This window comes from Vicia villosa, unplaced genomic scaffold, assembly GCF_029867415.1.
Source record: "Vicia villosa cultivar HV-30 ecotype Madison, WI unplaced genomic scaffold, Vvil1.0 ctg.004751F_1_1, whole genome shotgun sequence".
NCBI classification, from domain to species: Eukaryota; Viridiplantae; Streptophyta; class Magnoliopsida; order Fabales; family Fabaceae; genus Vicia; species Vicia villosa.
In genome coordinates, this window is record NW_026706506.1 from 102,735 (window position 1) to 128,308 (window position 25,574).

The 25,574-nt window shown below is 34.5% G+C and overlaps 3 protein-coding genes across 3 annotated transcripts; 2 read left to right on the forward strand and 1 right to left on the reverse strand.

The window, feature by feature from the left end:
* Positions 1-728: 728 nt before the first annotated feature.
* On the forward strand, positions 729-6,145 carry LOC131642282 (glycosyltransferase-like KOBITO 1). Its single transcript, XM_058912560.1, has 11 exons — positions 729-1,221; positions 2,623-2,772; positions 3,039-3,091; positions 3,692-3,800; positions 3,895-4,029; positions 4,165-4,209; positions 4,411-4,598; positions 4,685-4,826; positions 5,063-5,109; positions 5,217-5,304; positions 5,615-6,145. The coding sequence occupies exons 1-11, from the start codon at positions 862-864 to the stop codon at positions 5,897-5,899; spliced, it is 1,602 nt and encodes a 533-aa protein (XP_058768543.1). The 5' UTR covers positions 729-861; the 3' UTR covers positions 5,900-6,145.
* Positions 6,146-10,821: 4,676 nt separating this feature from the next.
* Positions 10,822-12,402, reverse strand: LOC131642290 (uncharacterized). The gene is made up of 3 exons (XM_058912566.1): positions 12,268-12,402; positions 11,694-12,178; positions 10,822-11,620 (listed from the first exon to the last, which is right to left on the reverse strand). The coding sequence occupies exons 1-3, from the start codon at positions 12,400-12,402 to the stop codon at positions 10,822-10,824; spliced, it is 1,419 nt and encodes a 472-aa protein (XP_058768549.1).
* Positions 12,403-20,227: 7,825 nt separating this feature from the next.
* LOC131642283 (uncharacterized) lies at positions 20,228-22,320 on the forward strand. Its single transcript, XM_058912561.1, has 2 exons — positions 20,228-20,591; positions 22,025-22,320. The coding sequence occupies exons 1-2, from the start codon at positions 20,325-20,327 to the stop codon at positions 22,154-22,156; spliced, it is 399 nt and encodes a 132-aa protein (XP_058768544.1). The 5' UTR covers positions 20,228-20,324; the 3' UTR covers positions 22,157-22,320.
* The last annotated feature ends 3,254 nt before the right edge of the window (positions 22,321-25,574 follow it).

The window sequence follows — 25,574 nt, forward strand, 5'->3', positions numbered from 1 at the left end:
TCAAGAGGACTATCATGTCTTTTTTAGAGGGGGAGTACAAACCCAGAGAAAAAATCAAAAGGATTTAGAGGCTTAGAACAAGGACCTCGTTTGAGACCGGAAAAATAAAACGTTGGTGGGATGAAGTGAAATTTGACAAGGATTGCATTCCAATGATGCATGGATCAGATGCCATTGTTTTAACCGTTGTAATTTCTTATATCTCTTATTTTTCTTAATTTTCTGTTTAAAATTTCGTTGTAATATTGATTAATTAATGAATCAATGCAATGTCTGGTTAAAAATGTCACTGTTCTGGTTTACTAGGTTTGAGCTGATTCCGTAGATCCACATGCGGAAGATTTCCGTAGGTGCATCTACAAAACAGAACAACGATAAATAAAAAAAAAGGTGCTTTCAAAGATGCATTTACAGAAACACGAGGACAAAATAGTCAATTCGATGATGCGTAAGAAGTATATAAAGTTGGTTGAGAAATTCTCATAAAAAACTATCCAATACTCAACACAATTTTTTGCATTATATATTCATCATTTATAAATATATATTTATAGTACCCATTTTTTTAGTAAAAAATATTTTTTTATTATAATTTATAAATAATAATATTTAAAGCACTAATTAATAAAACTTTAACAATAATACTGTATAAAATAATTTTCTTAAGCTAGCTCAATTAATAACCGTAAATATCAACATCATATTTTTAAAGTCATTATTTGTTAATTACAAACATATGAGACATGTGACTCCATGTTTCCTTGTTACTCTCCTCACTGTCACATAACAGAGGAGTTGTTGTTGTTGCTGTTGCTGTTGCGTGTGTAACCCGATTTGGTGGTTACTTCCACCACCACCACCATGCCAATCACCAACCACCACAACCACAACCTCCACACACCCCTCCGTTCAACCCCATCCTCCTCCTCTTCATCCAACTCCTTCACCTCAAAGATCCTCCTCCTCCTCACCCTCCTCCCCGTTTCCTTAGCTACCATAGCATTCATCCTTCAATGGCGTGGCGGCATCACCGATCCATCCACCCTTTTGTCCCCTCACGGCTCCCATAATTTCCCCGGCATGGAATCTTCTCTGCTTTCACCTCTTCCTCATTCAACTTCCCGTTCTTCTGATTGCCTTAACCTTGGTCGCTCTTCTTCTCCTTCTTTTCCTTATTACCATAACTGGAAGCTTGACTTTGGTGACTCTCTTACCCCAAAGGTTTGTTTTTTTGCTTGTTTTCTTTGCTTTGTAATGTGGGTTGTGCCTATTTTTTGTGGTTGTATTTATGAAGCAAAAGGGTTTCTTCATTTTCACTTTTTCAATCAATTGAGCTGGTTATGATGTTTTTGGTCACGTGATCTGTGTTTATAAATTGGGTTGATGTAGAATTTTTTGTTGGTGACTAGTTCTTATTAGTTCTGAAAATATTGTTTTTGTTGCTGTTCTTGTTTTCGAGCTATTCGGTTAGTAAAGTGTGATTTTTTAACTACCTTTTGGAATCTTATAGGAATTTTGGTTTAAGATTTAGTCTTATCTGAGTTGAAAATAGGAATTTTGGTTTAAGATTTAGTCTTATGTGAGTTGAACTTTGAGTAAAGTATGTTATTAGTGCTGGAGTTTGAGTTCTTTTGATCTATGTTTTATTGGTTTTCTATGATCTGTGTTTGTAAATGGGGTTGATGTAGAGTTGAAAATATTGTTTCTGTTGCTGGTCTTGTTTTCGAGCAATTTGATTAGTAAAGTGTGTTTTTTTAAACTATTTTTTCGAATCATATAGTAATTTTGGTTTAAGGTTTAGTCTTATCTGAGTTGAACTTTGAGTTAATTATGTTATTAGCATTGGAGTTTTAGTTCATGTGATCTATGTTTTATTGGTTTTCTATGATATGTGTTTGTAAATTGAGTTGATGTAGAAATTTTGTTGGTGATTAGTAGATGAGGATAATTAAGGCTGGCTCTGGAAATATTGTTTCCGCTGCTGTTCTTGTTTTCGAGCGATTGGATTAGTAAAGTGTGTTTTTTTTACTATCTTTTCGAATCTTATAGTAATTTTGGTTTAAGGTTTAGTCTAATCTGAGTTGAACTTTGAGTTAATTATGTTATTAGCACTGGAGTTTTAGTTCATGTGATCTATGTTTTATTGGTTTTCTATGATCTGTGTTTGTAAATGGGGTTGATGTTGAAATTTTAGTGGTAATTAGTTGATGAGGATAATGAATGTTGTTGGAAAATATTGTTTATGTTGCTGTTCTTCTTTTTGAGCAATTTGATTAGAAAAATGTTAATTTCCCTCTATCTTTTTGAATCTTATCGAGATTTAGATTTTAGATTTAGACTTAGTTGTGTTGAGCTTTGAGTATATTATGTTATTAGAATTTAGTGCTGGAGTTTGAGTTTATGTGATCTGTGATTTATTGGATTAGTGTGATCTGTGTTTGTTGGTTCGTGTGATCTGAGTTTATTTTGAGATATTTTTGTTGAAGATTGTTTCTAAGAATATTTTGTTGTTCTTATGTTTAAGCTATTTTATACATAGAAAGCCTTTTTACACTTCATTTTTAATTCGAGTACTCAATTGACTTCATCATTGTTGATCCGTATTATATACCTGATTTGCAGATCTGTGTTACGACTAGTACATCAGCAGGGCTTGAGCAGATTCTTCCATGGATGTTTTATCATAAAGTCATCGGTGTTACAAACTTTTTTCTCTTTGTGGAGGGGAAGGCTGCTTCTCCTGAAGTATCGAAGGTCTTGGAATCAATTCCTGTAAGTAAAAACATAAACTCAGTGTGTGTTTGGTTCCACGATGGCAAAAATTGATTTTGATTGAATTGATTTTGTAAAATTTGATTTTAGTTAAAAGATAGTTTAAGGTAAACTGATTTATATTTGGATACGTTAGTCCGAAAGTAAGTCGAACAATAAGTTTCAGAGTTCTTAGTATTAGGATTCAATTCTTTTGATTTATTTCATATTCCTCCTTTCTCTTCCTTAATGCTATTATTCTAATTTGATTTATGTTATTTAACTAGGGTGTAAAGGTTATATATAGAACAAAGCAGCTGGAAGAACAACAAGCTAAGAGGTTGATCACTTTTACGATTTTTATACGGACTCCGATCCTTTGAAATTATTTTGCAATGGTTATATAATAGTGTTCTCTAGAGTTTCTCTGTTTGTAAATATAGTGTTGTCAGATCCGTCTTTGAGGGCGTACAAGACGAGCTATCACACAAGGTCTAAAATTTGTCATGGTTAACCCAAACCTCAATTTCACTGTTTGTAAATATAGTGTTGTCAGATCCGTCTTTGAGGGCGTGCAAGACGAGTTATCGCACAAGGTCTAAAATTTGTCACGGTTAACCCAAACCTAAATAGGGCTCATAAAATCTTTGTCACGGTTAAAATGTGGTTAAGTAGGGCCTCTAACTATTTTATCATGGTTGAACGAAATCTAACCTACACATGGCCTTCAAAAACTTTAGACATCCCTGAGTGTTCTAGAGCTTCTAATTATTCACTCTTCTGCTTCTTTTATTGCCTGTGTTCATGCTCATTGCCATATGATTTTATTTCTTTTCCTTGTTCGGGATACATATATGTAATGTTATTCTAATTGTAATTTTTTTAGTTTCTGCAAGAAATATTTTTTCGTACTGATTACTTATATTGTTGGTTGCATCAGCCGTATTTGGAATGAAACATGGCTGGCAAGTTTCTTTTATAAGCCATGCAATTATGAACTTTTTGTGAAGCAATCCCTCAACATGGAAATCGCCATTGTCATGGCAAGGGTACGGAAAATTGTTTTATTGCCCAAATTCTCATTTTATTTTTTCTGCCTAATTTCTTATGATCAACGCAACTTCTTGCATGCTGTAACATCAGGATGCTGGTATGGACTGGATTCTTCACCTTGATACAGATGAATTAATACACCCGGCTGGTGCTCGGGAGTATTCTTTAAGGCAACTGCTTCTTGACGTTCCGGGAAATGTTGATATGGTCATATTTCCTAACTATGTGAGTAGAATCTTCAAATTCTATTTTAATTTCATCATATTCTTTAATAACTCATGGAATGATGGAACCAGACGAGAAATGACTATATTGTTAGCTTCTGTTTTGTAACTAATGCTATCAGTCTTCTTTTCTTAGGAAAGCAGTGTTGAGAAAGACGATATCAAAGAGCCCTTTAGCGAGGTGAGTCACAAAAGCCTTAAAGAGTATTAGAAATCTAGCTTGCAAGATGAGAATCGTCCTTATAAACACATTTTGAGTTGTTCGTGTTTGGCTGAATTTGTAGGATGTCTGCAGAATTTTTCTGCGTTTCTGATTTGAAGTTTGCATGTTTTGTTATTTACAATTCTACTCCCCTCTTTCTCTCTCGATGTGTCCAAGCAGGTAACGATGTTCAAGAAGAATTACGACCATCTTCCAAAGGACACATACTTTGGTACATACAAAGATTCAGTGCGCGGCAATCCAAACTATTTCCTGACTTATGGTAATGGAAAATCAGTTGCTCGGGTACAAGATCACCTTCGGCCTAACGGTGCACACAGATGGCACAATTATATGAAAACCCCAAAGTATAATACATCATCAATATATACAAGTTACTTGCGTCCTTGATCTTTTTAATTAGTATCGTGATAATTCTTCTGAATTATGCCAGTGAAATCAAATTGGAAGAGGCTGCTGTTTTACATTACACATACGCCAAATTCTCTGATTTAACTTCTAGACGTGATCGCTGTGGTTGTAAACCTACCAAAGAAGATGTCAAAAGATGCTTCATGTTGGAATTTGACAGATCTGTAAGTTTCAATATACTGACACGTACAAACTTGAGCTAATTCAATATATTCAAAACATGTGTTGGTGTCAGACACTAGACACACCTTTGATTTGAAGTGTCGGTGCTACACAAGCATTTACTGTTTGAAAATATTTTTCGCCGATAAGTAGTCATCAATGATAAGTAGACCTTTTCGATTCTACGCATTCATCATTGCTTTCATTTATGCTAAGTGGACCTTATTATCAATTTCAGGCATTCATCATTGCTTCAACAGCAACTGAAGAAGAAATGTTGAAGTGGTATGCTAACATCAAATATCAATTTATATTCATTTATACTCTCTTATGTATTTTAACCATTATTTTATCGATCTTCGAGAAACATTTGATCTTTTTTCTTGTTCCAGGTATAACGAGCATGTTGTGTGGGGTGATAAAGAGCTGAAGATCAAACTGTTGAGGAAAGGAATATTGACCCGCATATACGCTCCCATGGTAAGTGATAAGTTAGTTAAAGTTGTCCCAATGACTCAGCTTATTAGAGAACCTCTTAAATAGTGGCGCATTATGGTGCTATAATATAGCTGAATTTACACAAATCACTATCGTTCTGCGTTACGCTATTTAGTGCAAAATATTGTCAAATAGCAGACATAGCAGCGCTTGGCGCTATAGCACTGCGGTATCGTAGAATTTGAACAAATTGCTATTATCTATGATCCGCTATTGACAACAGTGTGTTAGAGATAGAGCTGTATATATCTATTTCTACATATTTTACATTTCTCGATGAACTCATCTTCAGGTCATAATACAAAGTTTGAGGGAATCCGGAGTATTCAGCTCCATCATTGCATCAGCGCCAACACTTTCAAAAGACAAGTTCCTGCATTCAATTGACAGTAGCAATTCAACAAGAGCTGTTGCCTCTATATCCCACCCTTCTAGAAAAATCGGAAGAATCAAAGAATCTCAAGCAACTGCAAGGAGGATTCTGGATCTCGAATCTTCTGTATTTCAAGAATCGGCCGTACCGCCAGAGTCTCCTCCAGGAGTAGTAGAAGATAGTAACCTCATTTCACACTCATGAATCATGATCAATTTCAGAACCACCATTTCTTCTCCTTCCATACTCCATAGGTTGATGTGTCATATCTAGTTTCTGTATAGAGTGCTATCATTGAATTCTATTTTGTGTTTTTTTTCCACAATATTTGTTGATAGGATAATAGTATTTTGTGTCAGATGCTATTGATTATATATTATGAGACTTGTGCTAATGTATGAAGAGATATTAAACAACAGTGATAATCTGAAATATTTGTTTATTATTTTATTGTTTACTTGGTGCAAGTACTTGTAAGAAATCAGCATAGTTATTTGTTGCTTATGGTTCAGTTTCATCGCCAAAATAGTTATTCTAGGAATGGAAGTGGTTGGAATGAAGAAATGGAACATCCTTCTGGTGTGCTATATAGAACTATGTGACAATTGTCACCAATATCTTAACAACCCATAATCTTCACTTGTGAACTGATCTCTCCATACAAAATTTAAGATTTGGTTGGAGAAAAAATAGAGGGACAGAGAAGGAAATAAGAATGAGCCAAGTTTATCTCCCTCCAAAATTAGGAGATTTGAAGGAGAGAAGGTATTTATGTAAAATTTAGATTTCAATATCTCTTTTATAAAAATCACAATTTCTTTTTATTAAAATTTTGACTTGGTGTGTTTGGAAAATTTAAAAATACCCAAGAGTTCATAGCGGGAGCATTTAAAAATGTTAAAAATGGATAGTGTTCATTGCACGATCGCTCACGTATGAAAATTTGAAAATGTCATTTGTAGCGTCAAGGAGCATTTTAAAATGGATAGTGTTCATTGCACGATCGCTCACGTATGAAAATTTGAAAATGTCATTTGTAGCATTAGGAGATTGAATGATCGCTCACGTATGAAAATTTGAAAATGTCATTTGTAGCGTCAGGAGATTGAAGTCCAGGCACACCAATTTTACAACAAAATCATTTTATCAAAAAAGATATCATTTTTCCTAAAAAAAAATGTCATTTGTAGCGTCAAGGAGCATTTTAAAATGGATAGTGTTCATTGCACAATCACTCACGTATGAAAATTTGAAAATGTCATTTGTAGCGTCAGGAGATTGAACGATCGCTTACGTATGAAAATTTGAAAATGTCATTTGTAGCGTTAGGAGATTGAAGTCCAGACACACCAATTTTACAACAAAATCATTTTATCAAAAAAATATCATTTTTCCTAAAAAAAATGTTTGCATTTCAATCTCTGATATACCTTAAACCCACACATTGGCATGAGTTTATATTTCATCACAAGATGATTTAGATGAAATATAATTTTTAATTTTATAACACTGTATTGAACCCAGAATTTAAAATACGGACAATTTTCAAAAGAGTATTCGCATATACCTTTTGATAATAACTAGGAAGAAAATTTTCATAATTAATAAATTAGACATTATAAGTCATTTATAGATCATTTTCATAATAATACACACAATCATTTAGTAGTATTTAGAAGATCAAATTGTAAAACAAAATGTTGGTAACCATACATGAGCGATCATATAGGCTCTGTTTGGTAAAAATAGCGGTTGACTGATAAGCTAACTGATAGCTGATAGCTTATGGCTGATGGCTGATGACTGGTAGCTTATAGTTTATAGCTGACGACTGATGACTTATAGCGGATAAGCTGATTGAAGTGTTTGGTAAAATTAGCGGTTCAACTAGCTGATTAATTAAAATGACATAAAGGACATTTAATATATAATTATTTTATTTTAAATTAAAATAAATTATAGAGGGTAAAAGTGGATTTTAGTTAAAATAATAAGGGTAAAAATGGAAGAAAAAACAATAAGCTATAAGCTATAAGCTAAAACGCTATTTGAAATAGCGTCTGAAAAATAAGCTATAAGTTAGTAAAATAAGCTATAAGCTCGTAATGAAAAGACTGTTACCAAACAGGTCTTTTATTATTATATGAACTTATAAGCTATAAGCTATAAGACATAAGCTCAAAAAATGGCATGCCAAACAGAGCCATAGGCTCTGTTTGGTAAGACATATTTTCGAGCTTATAGCTTATGTCTTATGTCTTATAAGCTCATATGATAATTTAGACCCGTTTGGTAACGGTCTTTTCATCACGAGCTTATAGCTTATTTTACTAGCTTATAGCTTATTTTCCATACGCTATTTTAAATAGCGTTTTAGCTTATGTCTTATAGCTTATTACTTTTTCTTCCTTTTTTATCCTTATTATTTCAATTAAATCCATTTTTAACCCTTATAATTTATTTTTAATTTAAAATAAAATAGTTATATATTAAATATCTTTTATGTCATTTTACATTTATAAGTTAATTAAACCGCTAATTTTACCAAACACTTCAATGAGCTTATAAGCTATTAGTCTCAACCATCCGCTATAAGCTATAAGTCATCAATCATCAGCCATCAGTCATAAGCTATAAGCTATCAACTAACTTATCAGTTAACCGCTATTTTTACCAAACAGACCCATAGTACAGAAAATCATACAAATTTTCAAAATTTTTAATATTAGAATACTACTACCATGTATATTTGGTATATTTAACATCCTTGTTTATCCACTGTCTCCTATAATACAATGCATGTCACACCTCTGCAAGGGTAGTCTATAAAGTGACAATCTAAGACGTGCCTTCCAAAAACACTCCTTAACGATAACCTCTTCCCCGATAGTCACAATGTGATGACATATAAACAATACATCAACGACAAGGTCCGTCTTTGACTGTTTTTATTTTAATATCTCTTGATTAGCTGACCTAGTGGAATCTCCTGCATATAGTGTCATGTAAGAATATGTCGCTCTATAAAACCATGTAACCGTATACCATCCTCCATGAGCGAATATCTGACAGGTAAAATTACTTTACAAAGTCAATGTATATATTTTTTTTCTCAAAATGAAAATGGTGATTACTCTGAGAAGAAAAAAATGTAAAAAACGTAGGGGTGTTCGCAGTGCGGTTTGGGCGGTTTTGACGAAAAAAATCATCCGAACCGCAAGAGAAAAAATCGTGCGGTTTGGTCTGGTTCGGTTGAATTTTTTAAAAAATTCAAACCAAACCAAACCAGCCTAACGTGGTTTGGTTCGGTGCGGTTGGTTCGGTTTTTTAGAAATATTTTATTGAACCATTCATATACATATAGATTATAGGGAAAATACCCTTTTTCGTCCTTTAACTTTGGCACGGGGTCCATTCTGGTCCCTTAACTTTTAAAAAGTGCAAATCAATCCTTTAATTCTTAAAAACGGAGCACGTTTGTCCTTTCCATCCATTTGGAACAAACGGCCGTTTGATTCTGCATACGTGGCACATGACATGGATCTTCTATTTCATTCTCCATTGCTCCCCCAGAATTTGCCCTAGCCGCGTCCAGAATTGGGATTAGGGATAACGTAAATTGGGTTCTTCTTTCAATTCGTCTCCATGAAACATCAAGTTAAGGATTTAGGGATAACATCAAGTTTCAATTCGTCCTCCATGAAACAGAAAAGCGAAGATAGTATGAAAACCAGTTCTTTTACGGTGGAGAATCTTCCATGGAAGCCAAGTTGTCATTGTGGAGATGCAGCTACTCTTCGCAGGTCATCAACGTCGAAGAGCTATGGAAAATATTTTTGGGGTTGTTCTCATTTTAAGGTATGTTTGTATTTTCGAGGTTGTTCTCATTTTATCTCCATTGTTCATATTATCTCCTTTGTAAAATGCAGGGAACAAGGCAACCTGGCTGTGGATTTTTTGAATGGTTTTATGAGGATGTTCAAGATGACAAAGGTCATGTTATAATGGCCAGATTGGAAAAGTTATCAAAAAATTGGATGATGCAACAATGGAGATTGAAAAAGTAAAGCTGACAAATGAAGAATTAAGGAAGGAGATAAACAAGATTATGAAGTTTAAGAAAATCTGGATGTTTGTTATCTTAGGTGCAGCTTTTGTGATTATTATGTTCTTGATGAAATGAAACGAGAAATATTGTATTGTAATTCTTCATCTATTGTAATGTAATGTTTAAGCTATAATGAAGTGAGAATTTTTGTTAATTTCAGTTGTCACAAAATTTCAGTTTAAATGTCCTTACGAACATGCTCTGATACCAATTTGTAAAATATTGACTGCTACTTTTTCACACTTTTAACACTATACTTCCACTGGTGGAAGACTTGCTTTAAAACTGCACAGAACACTTTTTACACTTTACTTCCACTGGTGGATGTCTTACTTTAAAACTGCACTTTTTACTTTTTTGTGAAAAATAAAGAGTCTCTTGTAGTTGAAAGGCCAAGAGTTTTGTACTGGAAAAGCCAAGAGATAATGGCATATTAAGAGTATTTATTTGTTTTAATTTCCTAGTATAGCAGAAGTCTTTTAGGTCTATATAAGACTTGTTTGTATTTTCATTTTCAACTAGAAAGTAAAAAGTGCAGTTTTAAAGTAAGACATCCACCAGTGGAAGTATAGTGTAAAAAGTGTTCTGTGCAGTTTTAAAGCAAGTCTTTCACCAGTGGAAGTATAGTGTTAAAAGTGTGAAAAAGTAGCAGTCAATATTTTACAAATTTTTCAGAATTGTTGCTATACAGAATTTTTGTTAATTTCAGTTTAATCCTGTATTAGCATTGCAAAAGTAACAGAAAAGAAGAATATGATGTGATAACACAAAAGTAACATACTGAATTTCAGTCAATAGTGCCTTAACATTGCAACACAAAGTGCCACACATTTGCATAACACAAAATACCAGTACACAGATTGAGTTTCAACATGAAAAAGAGAAACAGTTAAGATAACCTTGTTCAACATGACACAAAATGACATCAGTACAAAATGACACAAAATGAGTTAAGACCATTACACAAAATGACATCAGTACAAAGTGCAATACATTAGCATAACATTAGACACTCCTCCTAATTTTTTTTCTTGGGTGTTGTCCTCTTGGTTGGTGTTGTCCTCCTTGTAGTTGGGCCAATCATATTCTTGGCAGCACTAAGTCGTGTAGTTGGTCCAGGGGGAACAAAAGGGGTTGTTGGTCTTCTAACACCCAACTTTGCTGGCCTTGTAGTTGTCTTCTTGGATGGTTGAGTAGATTTCTTGGATGGTTGAGTAGATGTCTTGGATCCTTGTGCAGATGCAGGCTGAGACAGGTTCACAGCAGGTTGAGACACAGATTGAGACAAATTCACTGCAGGTTGAGACACAGGTTGAGTAGCAGGCTGAGTTGGCTGAGTTGCTTGAGTGTTCTGTTGAGTACCTTGAGTACTCTGAGTAATCTTACATGTTGTTTTGTTGTGACCTGGTTTCTTGCACCTTGAACACCTGATTGCCAATCCTACTCTCCTCATTTTTTTGTCAGAACCATCTATCTCTCCCTGCTCCAAATTTCTCCTTTTCTTTGGTCTCCCAGGCATCCTCCTATACTTAGGAGGGAGCACATCTGGATATTCAGTTCTGGCCCATAGATTTGATCCATTCAAAGGATAAATTATAGATGAATACACTTTCATGTACATTGACTTCCTATAATATGCAGGGATGTATTCCTCAACCTTGAAGTTCCTACTTTTAATGCTAGCTAATGCATGAACACATGGAAGTCCAGTTAATTCCCACCTCCTACAGGTGCACACACATTCCTTCAAATTCACAACAAATTTATCTGCATGGTTTTCTACATGATGAACCTCAAATATGTGTTCAGCAGACATCCTACACAATAATAACAAACTTAGAGATTTGATGGAAAATTGTAAAGTAACATATTACAATAGATAACTCATACCTCACAATCCATGAATTTGTGTAAGTACTTGTTCTATCAACCTTCTTTCTAATGTTAGGCAGCACATCATCATCAGCCAATTTTTGAAACCTCATTCTATTTGTTGCCCATTTTTCCATACAATATGTCCTTATCTCCTCTACCATAGTCACTAGGGGTTTGGACCTTGCTTCAAGAATAACACTGTTGAAAGATTCAGACAAGTTATTCACTACAACATTACATTTATTAGTCCCTCTAAAGTAAGATCTACTCCAAAATCTTGGAGGTGTCTTCATCATATGTAGGTATGCTTCTTCATTTATCAGCCTCATCCTCTTCATCTCTCTTTCCCAGGCCTGAGCATAAGTAGCCTTAGCAGCCCTCCAGATTATTTCCTTAAGCATTTTCCCAGGATATCTTTTCCTGAAATTGTTGTACAAGTGCCTGACACAGAATCTTTGCTCTACATTGGGCAACAGTTCATCCATGGCTGGTAATAATCCCTGCAACACAGTCAAAGAAATAGAAATAAAAATACAAAATTCAATAGAAACCATAATCAAATTAATTAAAAACAAAAGAAAGGTAATACCTTTTGCTGGTCTGACATGAAGGTGTATGTGAGGCACTCATTTTTTCCACCAAGGTCATCAATCAATAACTCCAAGAACCATGTCCAACTGTCTCTATTTTCTCCTTCAACCACTGCAAATGCTATAGGTAGCATTTGATCATTTGGATCCCTACCTATAGCAGCTAGTATTTGCCCTTGTCGCGGGCGAAAAATCGTTTTGTTCCTCTTTTTTGTGGGATGAGACACCTGATGCCTTCTTTGGGCTCGAGTGCTCATAAAAAATGATTTTTCTTTGTTTCGACCAAACTTTTTATTATTTCCAAAGGAGGAAAAGGAAAAAAGCTGCAATAACCTAAAAGTGGGGGGAGATCTTGGGTAAGAGGGTTGGTTATACGAAGGGAAGGTATTAGCACCCAACGTATCTGTAGTACTCTACAGGGTTCTTTATTGTTTTTTATTCTACGCTACGGTGAAGGTTCTGTTGTGAAATAGGTGGGACCTAAGGGGTTTGTTTGATTATGCTCGCAAAGATCATCGCGATCCTCTGCATACATATCCCTTAAAGGGAATCAGAGCATCTGTAGCTCGGGGTCTACGGGTGCTAAGGTTTGAATGGTTTTTTTTGTTTTGTTTTGCTCGCCAAGGATCGACCTTGTGCCTACGTATTCTCAAAGGGATGTTGAGAAAGTCAGAGCAATCGTAGTTCCCACTTATGCTAGTGGAAGCAAAGGAAAATAGACAAATGTCGTCTAAATGCTAGATGTATCTAATCTATATCATCACATACATCTGTTTGATTTTTGTTTGTTTAACCAGCCTTGTGGCAAAAACTTTCAATGAAGTCAGCCTTGTGACAAAAAGTTTTGATTAATCAGCCAGCCTCGTGGCAAAAGTTTCAATGAAGTCAGCCTTGTGACAAAAACTTTGATTAATCAGCCAGTATGGTGGCAAAACGGTTTGATTGATTAGCCAGCCTTGTGGCAAAAAGAAGTTTGATTGATTAGCCAGCCTTGTGGCAAAAAAAGTTTGATTTTGATTGATTGATTGTTTGTGATGATATAGAAGAGATACTCCTAGCATAGAGATGAAAAATGTCTAATCTCCTAGGGTATTTGATTTGGATATTGGGGATGCTTATAAGAAGCCCGTGGGTCCTTGTACGAAGCCCAAGAGGAGGCTATCCGAGGGTCCTTGCATTGTAAGCCCAAGAGGAGGCTATGGGAGGGACAATCGAGGGTCCTTGCATTGTAAGCCCAAGAGGAGGCTATGGGAGGGTCACTCGTTTGTACAAAGCCCAAGGGGAGGCGTGGTATAGTTGGTTTGATCTCTTAGAGCGATTTCACCGGGAAACCATACTCTATGTCCTAACCTAAACTAGGGAGATTCTTTGTACGAAGCCCAATAGGAGGCTATAGGGAACCTAGTGTTGTACTAAGTTGAACAGGCACACATATCACACATATGAACAAACATGAACAAGTATGAACAAACATGAACAGGTATGAACAATTATATATATGTATGACAAAGTGTGTGTATATAATGGAGTTTATGAAGGAAATATACCTGTAAGCATGATCCATTTGTATACACAGGGCTCGGGACTCATACTCGGGGAGAGGCCCATTTGAATTTATTCAAAGCTATGTAAACAGGTATTTACAAAAGGGCTTGGGACTTATACCTACATGGAGGCCCATGGTATTTTTGGGAAGATTTAAAGAAACCTTCATTTTTGGTTTGTTATTCAAAGTTAAAAAAACAAACTGATCGAGGTATGTAAAAAAAGTGTATGTACAAAAAAGCGTACAATGAAATACCTAATTTCATGTACTGGAATGGGTATGTACAAAAGGCTTGGGACTTATACCTACATGGAGGCCCATGGTATTTTTGTAAAACATGGTTGATGGTTTTATTTACAGACGCGTCGTTTGTTGTTTTGAAAACAGTTTGAAAAGTATTTTATTTTGAAAAAGTTTTATTGTTTAAAAAACTGTACACAAAGAAAAGAAATGGGACTTACACTCTCTAATATTCGAGAGGCCCCACATCATTTTGAAAATCAATTGATCAATTAAAAAGATTTATTCAATAGTTTCAAAAAGAAATGGTTTATTGTCTTTGAAATGAATCGTGATCGCTTGTTTTAAAATGATTTGAATTTTGAAAGGAGTCAAATTAATCAAGATAGACAAAAAGATTGTCTTCAATTAACACTTAGATGATTAGGGTTTATTCAAAAAATATTTACAAGTGATTAGTTTAAAAATTAAATGAAAAAAAACAATATTTAAAGTATTAAAAATACTTAAAAATAAGTCATTTTAAACCTATTTAAAAATGTATCAAATAAATATTTTTTGATGATTTTTTTTGGTATTCATAAAATATGTATATTAAACAAAGAGTATGCAAAAAATGAAGTTAAAATGAGTTAATTTGCTATGTTAATTAATTAAGTGAAGTTGTTAAGAAAATGAATGAGAAAAGTGGCAAAAAATAAGCTTTTGGTCCTGCCAGGGTTTGAACCCACGCCCTCTCTCTCACCAGCCAAAACACACAACCAACTGAGCCACGCTTGTGGCTTGTTAATAACACGCATCAAACTGATTATATTTTAAAACTTGGATTTGAAATTTCTGAAACAAAAATGGCGCCAAGAACACACCTTCAACTGATTTTTGAAAATCTTTGAAACTGGATTGTTTTGATCAAGTAGATAGTCTATCTTGCTCGGTTTTGGACGAGGAACACAATGGTACCAATTAATTGCATTTATTTTCACTCTAAGATCATTGGTTTTCTGATGAACACGAAGAACCCTAATCTTATGATTCAATCTGAAATTGTGTATAATTGATGAATTGTGAAATTGATTGAGGGCTATTGATCAGTGATAGTGCAGAAACAAGATAGCAACTCAATTTTTCATTTATGATGCATGTATGTATGAGTTTGAAGTTCATAGCACTTACCTTCAAAAACGGCCAAGCTGGGATTCGAATTCTGCAATAGAGGTGTTACAGAAGTTGTTTGATGATCTGGATAGCTTCAATGGACCATATGGAAGGTGTCTGGATGCTTGGAGTGGATTGAAAACATCTGGATCAGTTGGTGGAACCCGATCTGCAGTTGCTTCAAGTATGAATCGAGCTTGGTGATTCTGAAGTTTTTGATTGATGATGAGTGTTGGGATAGTTCATATGTGATATATATGAGGTGTTGGAAGTGTTAGTTTGGACAAATATAGCTTGGTATGGATTTTGGCATGATAAGGTTCAATATATGCAAATATGGAAGTGAGGTAGTGATTTTGAGTTTTGAGGTGTTTTTGGGTGTATGAGTGATTCAAACACATCCCATATGGTGTTTATGGTTTGCTAGAATCATCACTTTGGCCATAGCTTCACGGATTTGGAGGTTGAGTTTTCTACCTCTTTGAAAACTATGAAACTTGCAATTCAAGAAAGAAGAGAGAAAACCTATAATTGTGAGGTTTTGGTGTGATTTTGAATGAGGTAAGGACCTCTATTTATAGGCCAAAGTTTCTGAATACAAAGCTCTTGCAAGTTGATCAAGAATGATGATTTGGCTTAAGAGATAAAAAGGAATCTTTCACATTAAATGCAAATGGTTAAAAGTGACTTAACCATGGTTATTTCTCAAGCTTCTTATCCTCTTCCATTCTGATCTCAAATCAGAAAATATCATTCAATTATTGCTTCTATGCATCATTACTTGGATCATTTGGCAAATTGGTTCATAACTTAGTGAAAATGGCATGTAATTTCAAGTGAAAAGTTCACTAATGTCAAAATTCAAAACCATGGCTACACTCCATATTTTTTCATGCTCTTTGACATTTTGGAAAGCTCATGTTACACACTTCAAAATCCTAGTTGAAAGTTTCCTCAAGTCTCTTAAGGAAATGGGTGAAAAAGTTCCATGAACTTTGAAGAAAATGAAGTTTTAAGTGAAATTTTCATAAGATACCAACTTTGAAGCTCCATATCTCTTAAATGGTTGATCTTATGGAAAAAAATTATATGTGTCAAAGTTGTTTATTGGATCAAAATCTACAACTTTCATGTTGGAAGTTTTTTTCAGTTTGTAGGTGAAATTTTGAGTTATTCCCCTCCAAAGTTTGGAAAAAACCATGAAAAACACTTAGAAAAATTTTCTAAGTATGAAAGTCAAACTTTTGACTTTTTGATTCTTGATTGATTTTCTTGATTTTTCTTGATCAAATGACTTCTCATATTATATATTGATGATTTAAAACTTCAAAAGTCATGGTTGACCAAAATTCCTCAAAAGTCAATGGTGTTCTTGTACAGTTGACTTTTTCAGTCGAATCGCGTTTCTGGAGATTTCAAATGAAACAGGCTACCCTCACCAAATGAATGGTATGAATGAATCACATTGAAGCATTAGAGGATATTGAGCCATGGTTTGAGTTGTGGCACCATGTCTTGATTAAAAAGTCAGTTGTTCAGTGAATTAGGTCAAAAACCCTAATTGTCGACCTGATGAAATTGATGTCTGTGGATCTTGAATTGAGACACAATCTTCATTGGATATTGTCATAGGGATTATTTGAAGATGATTGAAACCTTTGATTGACTTCCTGGGGGTTTTTAGGGTTTCCCAAATGTGATCCCTGATTTCAGTCCCTGATAGTTCAAAACCCTGATCTGGGGATTTGTCTGATCAATCTTTGTGTAGGAGATGTTATGAGCCAATGGATTAGGCTAAAATGATGTACTTGGGATGTGAGGTCATGTCCCCAAGTCATTAGGTCAAATTCTGAGCAAAAGTCAGGAGTATGCTATCTTCAGTCAAAACCCTAATCTGGTTGATTCAAAGTCTTTGAGCTTGTTGAAATGAATCTCTGAGGACCAAATGTTGATTGTTGATGAAGATGATTCATTTGAGATGAAGGGAGAACAAAACCCTAATTGACTGTTGCTTGCACTGATGAGTGATCTCTTGATTAAACCCTGCTGAGTCACAAGTAGCAAACACAAGCTATGCAATTTTGTTAGAGATGCAAATGATGCATATGCAAATGATATGAGGTGGTATCTTAGGTCAAAAATTGGGGTATGACAGCCCTCCACATAGCCCCTTTAGAAAACAACCATCCAACCCTATTACATGCCTAGAAAACTTAAAACTTTCCTTACATGCTGCAAGGCATATATACAACCTTTTGAAGTATGGCAAATGATTTTGTGAGCCTTCTTGAGATGGTTCAACACCAACCTTCACTGTGGAACCTGGATTTGTTCTTAGTAATTCATGACAATAATCATAGATTCTGGTGTAGTCCCCTAGGAATGACCCATCAACCATATCTCTTGCTTTAACTCTTGCCCTAATTGCCTTGGTTTTGTTCACACCTACATTCCATTTCTTTTGTGCCTTTGCCTTGATATCTTTGATTTTCATCCTAGGATTGGTTTTTAAGGAGTTTTGTAACCTCTTGCTCAGCCACTTGGTAGTCATCATTTTCACATTATAATCCCTACTGCAACTATGTACATCATTCACCTTCCTTAATTGCCAAGTTTCTTCCCTTGAGGATTTAGCATAATAGGCTTCCCAATCACATCCATCCTTACACTTTACCCTCACTCTTACATTATCATTTTTTGTGAACTTTAGGTTTCTTCCACTATGAACAGCATATGATGTGATTGCCTCTTTGAAATCATCTTTTGAACTAAAGTAGGAACCCACCTCCCATTTGAAATCAGCCATATTCTTTTGAATCTTAAACATAGGGATATGTTTTTTTTGCACACCATAACTGTCATCACTGTCACACCCACTAACCAAACCTTCACTCTCACTACCACTCCCAATTTTAACAACCTCATCTCTCTCTTCATCATGTTCAACTAGATTGTCCAATTCATCCTCATCTATATCTTCATAACCATCAGAAGAATCATTAAATTCAACATCAAGAGCACTGTCATATTTGTATTCACTATCATCACTACTTATGGAATCATCCACTTCACCACTATCAGAACTGTCATCTTTCTCATTTTCCATACAATCTTTCTCAGCCTCCCAAATAACATGTTCAGCATGTTCAGCCTCCAACACAACCTTCTCAGCCTCTAACACCACCTTCTCACCCTCCAAACCAATATTCTCATCCTCATCCTCCAGCTCAGCTTCATTAGAGTTACCAGTCACTTCTTCATGCAACTTAGAAAGCATTTCTTCAACTACCCTCTCCTCCTCATCTCTTACATGCTCCTCAGTGACACCATGCTCCTCACCTACAACATTTTCTAACCCTGCTGGGTCTGCAAACTCAGCCTGCCCAATTGTGTGTTTAATAAAAATGTCTACACCTAAATGAACCTTATACAGATCGGCTACTTCTAATGCTCCTGCATCATCATTCAGTTGTTGCATCCCAAATGTTGGGTCTTTGTAATAGATTTTCTCAAAATCCCTATACCCTAAACACTTAAGTGAATCTATCAGCTCAAAGTAACTCCATGTGTCAACATCTATTTTCAACTCAGAAACTTCCCCTCCTTTATAAACTCTAAGATCACCATCAACAAATTCACCACTATGGTGAATTGTGAGTACGATATACTCGTCCATTTCACCTAAAATCATAAATATGTAAAACCCTAATTACTCAGATTAAATACATACATGCAAACAATCGATTTACTATGAAACCCTAATTTATCAGAAGAAAAAACGTGGATTTCCAATATTTAGCAAAATAAAACCCTAAATTCTAACACTGAAACATGCAAAAACCCTTATTTCTACCACAATCAGACAAGCCACATATCATGAACTTTCTAACCTGGTTGCAAAAGCTTTGAGGATGGCCTCCCTCACTGCACGACGATTCGCCTTCAACGTTCTTCGCTGCACCACGAGCTTTTTCTTCACAATGGGTAAGTACTTGAAATGTTCAGAATGAGGTGTTTAGTTCACAACACTTAAGATTATAACAATTAAATGCCACGTCAGACAATCAAAATGCCACATATGCAGTTAATTTGAACGCTTACTAACAGAGTCAGACGGAAGGACAAACGTGCTCCGTTTTTAAGAATTAAAGGATTGATTTGCACTTTTTAAAAGTTAAGGGACCAGAATGGACCCCGAGCCAAAGTTAAAGGACGAAAAAGGGTATTTTCCCTAGATTATAACATAACTTTGTATTTAGACATTCATACACTATCAAATAACAACAAAACCCGTCATATTTTGACAATAACGTTCTATTTAATATGTAAAAGTTAAATTAGACAAAAGTGGAATAATAAACATAAAATAATAGTATAAAACAATATAAAAATTATTAGAATGAAACAAAAAAAAATAGAAGATACGAGAGATTAGTGAAGGTGAAAAAGAAAAAACAAAAGAGTTGAGAGATTATAGAAGAAGATGTGCGATAAAAACGAAACTGAAATAGGGAACATTTGCATAAAAATGAGAAGGTGAAAAAGAAGGAATATAAGAGAGTAGAGATTATAGAAAAAGAGGGAAGATGTATGTGGCAAAGAAGACGCGATAATGCTATTAGAGATTTGAGAAGATCGGGACTAAAATCATGTGTAAGGATGAGAAAATTGTTCGTAATCATAAGGTTAAGGTATTATAGATTTAAGTTTGGGTTGAATGTGAGTTAAGTAAAATTTAGGTTGTAACATAATGCGGTTTGATTCGGTTTGGTTCGGTTTATAAAATACAGACCGCAAACCAAACCAAACCATGCGGTTTTGTTAAAAGATGACCCAAACTAATCCGAAGCAAATGCGATTTTTTGCGGTTTCGGTTTGGTTTGGTTTGGTTTGCGGTTTTCTATTGGGTTGGTTTGGTTTTGATCACTCCGGTTTAGTCCACCATGTTTCAATCTCTCTTTTCTATTTCTGATTATACCAAACAGTGGAATTGAAATATTTCTTTCCTTATTCTCTCAAAACAAACACAAAAAGTAACAACACCTCAACAGTAACAATAACAAGAACATTAGAAACACGAACCAATCCATCATCCACACTGTTACACTATAACCCATGGCCACTTCATTCCTTCTCTCTAACCCAATCCCTCGCACTCCCACCTTCACATTCCCTTCCTTCAAGGCCCCACCTTACCCCATCTCCCCGCCTCTTCTCCGCACCACTTACGGGAAACCAAGACGCGCCACGGTGGTCACACGCGCCGGCGCAAGCGCCAGTAGCTACGCTTTCGCGATTGCGCTTCCTCTTTCTCTCCTCGCTGTTACCATCTTCACTGCCCTCCGAATTGGCGAGAAGCTCGACCAAGATTACTACGAAGAGGTAAATTTCACTTACCAAAATCGGTGTTATCTTGTTCACTGCTTGTTTGTTTATGTCTTCCATGTGTTTGATGAAATTCCTCAACCGGGGTTTTACGCAATTGCGTTATTGGAATCACTTACATACAAGTGATGTTGTATCTGGTTGAATGAGCATGCTACTGGTTTTTTTTATTTTTTTATTTTACAAAATTGAAATTTGAAACTAGCCATATTAGGAAAATTATCTTCCAAATTACAAGAACAACAACATTATCAGTATGAATAATATTATGTTTTATTATAAGAATTACTTAACATAGAGTTCCTTCAATGGGCAACATATAATAAATGGCTGGCTCAAGTGGACTCCACCTTATCATATCATTTTGAAACAACTTATTCTTATACTATGTCGGGATTGATAGAAAAAATGGATCAGAGCGGAATGAAACATAAATAGAATATAAATCCCATTCCATTCCATTGTTTGAATAATTTATTAAAAATGTTTCATTTCATTCCATACATACTCGCCAAATTGGATGAAACAAAAATTGGAGGATTGGACGGAATTGTTCCATTCCACTGCATATATATTTGCAAATCCAAACAATTGAATTTCATTATTTAGCGTTTCATTATCTACCATTTCATTTAATCCCATTCCACAAATCCAAATATCCCCTTAGAGTGTGTTTGTTTCTATGGCGATGAAAACTAATTTTATGTGAATTGATTTTGTAAACTTGATTTGGTCTAAAAATGAGTTGAAGATAAATGGATTTATTTTGCATATATTCGTGTAAAAATTACGTTTAAACCCAAAAACTACAAATACTAGCTTAAAGTTTAATCAATTATGAAGTTAAAATCAATTCTACTTAGAAAAACTAGACATGTCAAAATCAATTCTACACTCTTATTGGATCCGTAACTAAGTTCGTTTTAACATTTTTCTTACAATTTGAATTTTTGGAACGAGTTCACTTTTGTAGAGTTGCTCAGTAGATTTTTTTTCCAATTACGGTAATTTTGATTTCCATATGCCAAGATAGTTGATAGTTGATAGTTTTTCATCATAACTTGAGAGATGGTTGAAAATTTCGCTTACGTTTTGGTGAATAGAGAATTGTTTGATTGTACCTTTAGTCCATACAAATGTTTTATCAGTTATCTCAATGAATATCTGATGTACCTGCATTTACCCTCATATGAACTGAAACAGTTGACTCATTAGTACCTGCCAAGTTTGTAACATGCGCGCGTGTGTGCGCGATTCTACTTACCAGCTCAATAAGGAACATCTAATCTTCATGTACCTCTATTCGCAAATTCTAATTTTTAATCAATTGTGTATTTGGAAAATTGTAGACTCTGACTAACCTCTTTTGCAAATATTTATCAGCTGTCATCGGTTTTGCCTGATTTTGTGACATGTTTTTTCAATACCAGATGGCAATAAATGAAGCTATCATGGAAATTGACGAAGAGGAAGAAGAGGACTATGATGATGATGCGGAAACTTATTTACAAGAAGAACCTGTCCTTCCACGTGGCCGCAACAGACCTAAAAGGGAAGCTTGAATGTGAGGTGGTCGCAAATGAGTATGGAGGGATAAGGGCTCAGTTCATGTTAATTTGGTTATCTTGCAATCATTCTCGGCTGCTTAAGAAACAATCATGTAATATGAATGTAATATGTAAGTTCATAAAGGGTTTATAATGTAAGCAATAGTTTATTTCACCAATGTTGATAAAAAGAAATCTATTTATTCAGAAAAATATCAATTAAATTCGCAAACGAAAAGGTGAATACAGTGTAATACTAGTATTTTCATAATTTTCCTATGCACATGTAAAAATGGGATTTTTTTTATTACTCTTGATTTAACAAGAACTCCTGTTGGAAATACTCCTACATTAATCACATGAAACTTTGAACTGTAATTTGTAAATAATCTTGTGTTAATTGTTATTTGGTTAAACATAAAACATTAAGGAATGTATTTCATCATCTAAAATTTGTGATTTCAATTTTTTGAGTGAGTTTTGGATTTATATCGTGGAACTCAATAATGTTTCATCACAAATTCAGTTGATTAGTCTTATTTATAAAGGAAATATCTAGATACAAGAGGATTGATACAATTATTTTGTTATATATAGACTATACTAAATTAATTTTCATGAAAATTGACTTGATGTCTTTATTGTATTTTATTTTGGTCGCTCAAAAAAAATTAGATATGAATTAATCCCTTACAAAATTTAACGTAGCAGTTTAAAGTATGAAAAAATTGGTAGGACAAAAATATTAACAAAATGATTAATATGGTCCGGTTAAATTTTGTAAGAGATTAAATTGGATCCATTTTATTGTGGAGGACTAATTTGAATTGTGCAATTTTTGTGAGGAATCAAAATTGGTCTTCACTCTTCATATTCTATATAATAGTATCAGTAATAATAATTCATAATGACTAATTACAATTTATAATAATTAATCTTTTAGGAAGGTAAATTATTTACAATAAAGGCAAAAATTAATTCATGATTAACATCCCTTCAAATTGATGCGGCTGATCAAAGAGCACTAATTTTCTAACAAGAAATCGATGTCGTGGACGTGGAACAACCTTTATAAGAATATATGCGATTTGTAACTGAGTGCTGACATGAGAAAGTGATATCATTCTCCATATGCGTCAAAGATTGAATGTCAATAAACTTCTATATGTTTGGCGTGTTCATGAAAAAATAGGATTTGCAACAATTTGAATGAAACTTGTATTTTCAGCATAAAGTGAAGTCGGTTATGTTTGGAGAAATCCAAGTTCAGCCAAAAGACCACGAAGCTAAAGTATTTTTGAACAAGCAGCAGACATGGCACGATATTCAGATTTAGTAGAAAATTTAGAAACTCTTGCTTGCTTCTTACTTTTCTAACGATATTTAGATATTAATGTAGAACCAAGAAACATGCACCATCCAGTGACATATCGACGAGTATCTGGACACCCTTCCCAATCAGCATCACTAAAAGCACTAATTGAAGAGAAATTCCAACAGAAAAGAATAATCTTCAGTGAGAGGTACCTTTCAAGAAGCAAATTATACGACAAACCGCAACCAAGTGAAGATGACGAGGAGAATGCATGAATTGACTTACTAGATGAGCAACAAAAGATAAGTCATGGCGAGTAATAGTCAAGTAATTAAGGCTACCCACAAGTTGTCGATATAATAAGGGATCATGCAAAAGATCACCGTCATCACAATGATATTTAACATTAACCTAAAGGGGAGTATCTACTAGATTAGCCGATTATAGACCAATAGAAATCAAGTATGTAGCATGCTTGTGTTGATAAAAAAAGATACCCTTGGATATTTCAAATGAAATGAGACTTGTAACTCCTGTTTAAGTTTCTGAATGGAAGCATGATCAAAATCCATAATAACCATATCATCAACGTACATAAATAGTAAGCCAATTCCCGTTGATGTGCTATGAATAAATGAAGAAGAATCATACTGACTCTGAGTAAAGGAAAACCCAAGTACATTGGAGATAAAATTTTTATACCATGCTATGGGTGCTTGTTTCAAACCATATAAGGAGTGTTTAAGCTTGCAAACACCCTTGGATGAAGATAGCTTGCCTTAAGGAGGTGTCAAATAAATTTCTTCAGTTAGGTTACCATGAAAAAAAAGAATTACTCACGTCCATTTGATGAAGATACCATCGATTAAAAGAAGCTATGGATAATACAGTGTGAACTGTTGTCATTTGGCAACCAGTGCAAATGTCTCATCATAATCAATTCCATATTCCTGTTTGTTTCCCTAAGGCAACCAAGAGAGCCTTATGAGGGTTGAGGGATCCATTAAAATTCAATTTCATAAAATACACCCATTTGCAGCCAATGGATTTGAAATTAGAAGGACAAGAGATAATATCCCATGTGAAATTCTCTTGAAGTGTCTAAAGTTCCTAATTCGTTGTTTTTATCCAACACACATCTTTCACAAACTGTGAGTAACAGGTAGAAATATCACAAACTGTCTCATCATAATCAATTCCATATGCTGGTGAATATATATCTGGTGCTCAATGTCCGATCAATGTCTCTTCTTCTTCTTCTTCATCATCATCGACCTTATATCCATTTTCAATCTATCTTGTATTTGTATTGACCCACCTCGTCTCTTTTCTCTATTGACCTCAACTTCCATTTACAACTCAAACCCTAAAGCCTCAAAACGATTGAACTAAGAACTAAAAAATCCTAAAAATTGATTGAATCTAGAACTCATACATCAACTAATTGTATTTAGAAATTTAATTTGATTTTATCTTCTTTGTTCTACTCTGTCAATCGTTGCCGTTAACTTCGTATTTGTTCTACTTTCTTCAGTTTGATTGTGTTAGTTGAGCTTTGCCTCAACCTCATTCTAAAGCTACTTCGATATTCTTCTCGAATTGAGTTATCATCTATGAGTATGTCCCAGTATATTCCAAATCATATCTCATAATACATATTATTTGGTTTAAGGATTTAAGGATTAGGGATTTCTCGTGATATGTTTTATTTTTTTTGAATGAATTGAGTTGTAAACCTAAATTGAAAGATCTATGATTGTATACATTTTCAGCATAAATACTTGAGCTGAAGATTATGGTGAAGTCGACTTCATTTTACGCTAGAGAGTGTATCCTCTTTTCTGTAACTTATGATTTATGCTTCATTGAGGAGAATGAACAATTTGTGTTGAAACCCTAACTTTCTGATTTCTAAAAAATTAATATGAACCACTATAACTTTTGTATAAATTATTAAATGTAAATTTTGAAAATCAACCAGATAACTCCGTTTTAATTTAGACTATCTGAGTTGTGGTTTGAGCTGTGGTGAAGAAGTAAAGCTTCTTACTAAATGGAAGAGAAAGAAAGGTGGATTTATAGCTTCTTAGTATATGTTTAATTGCATACCATACCACT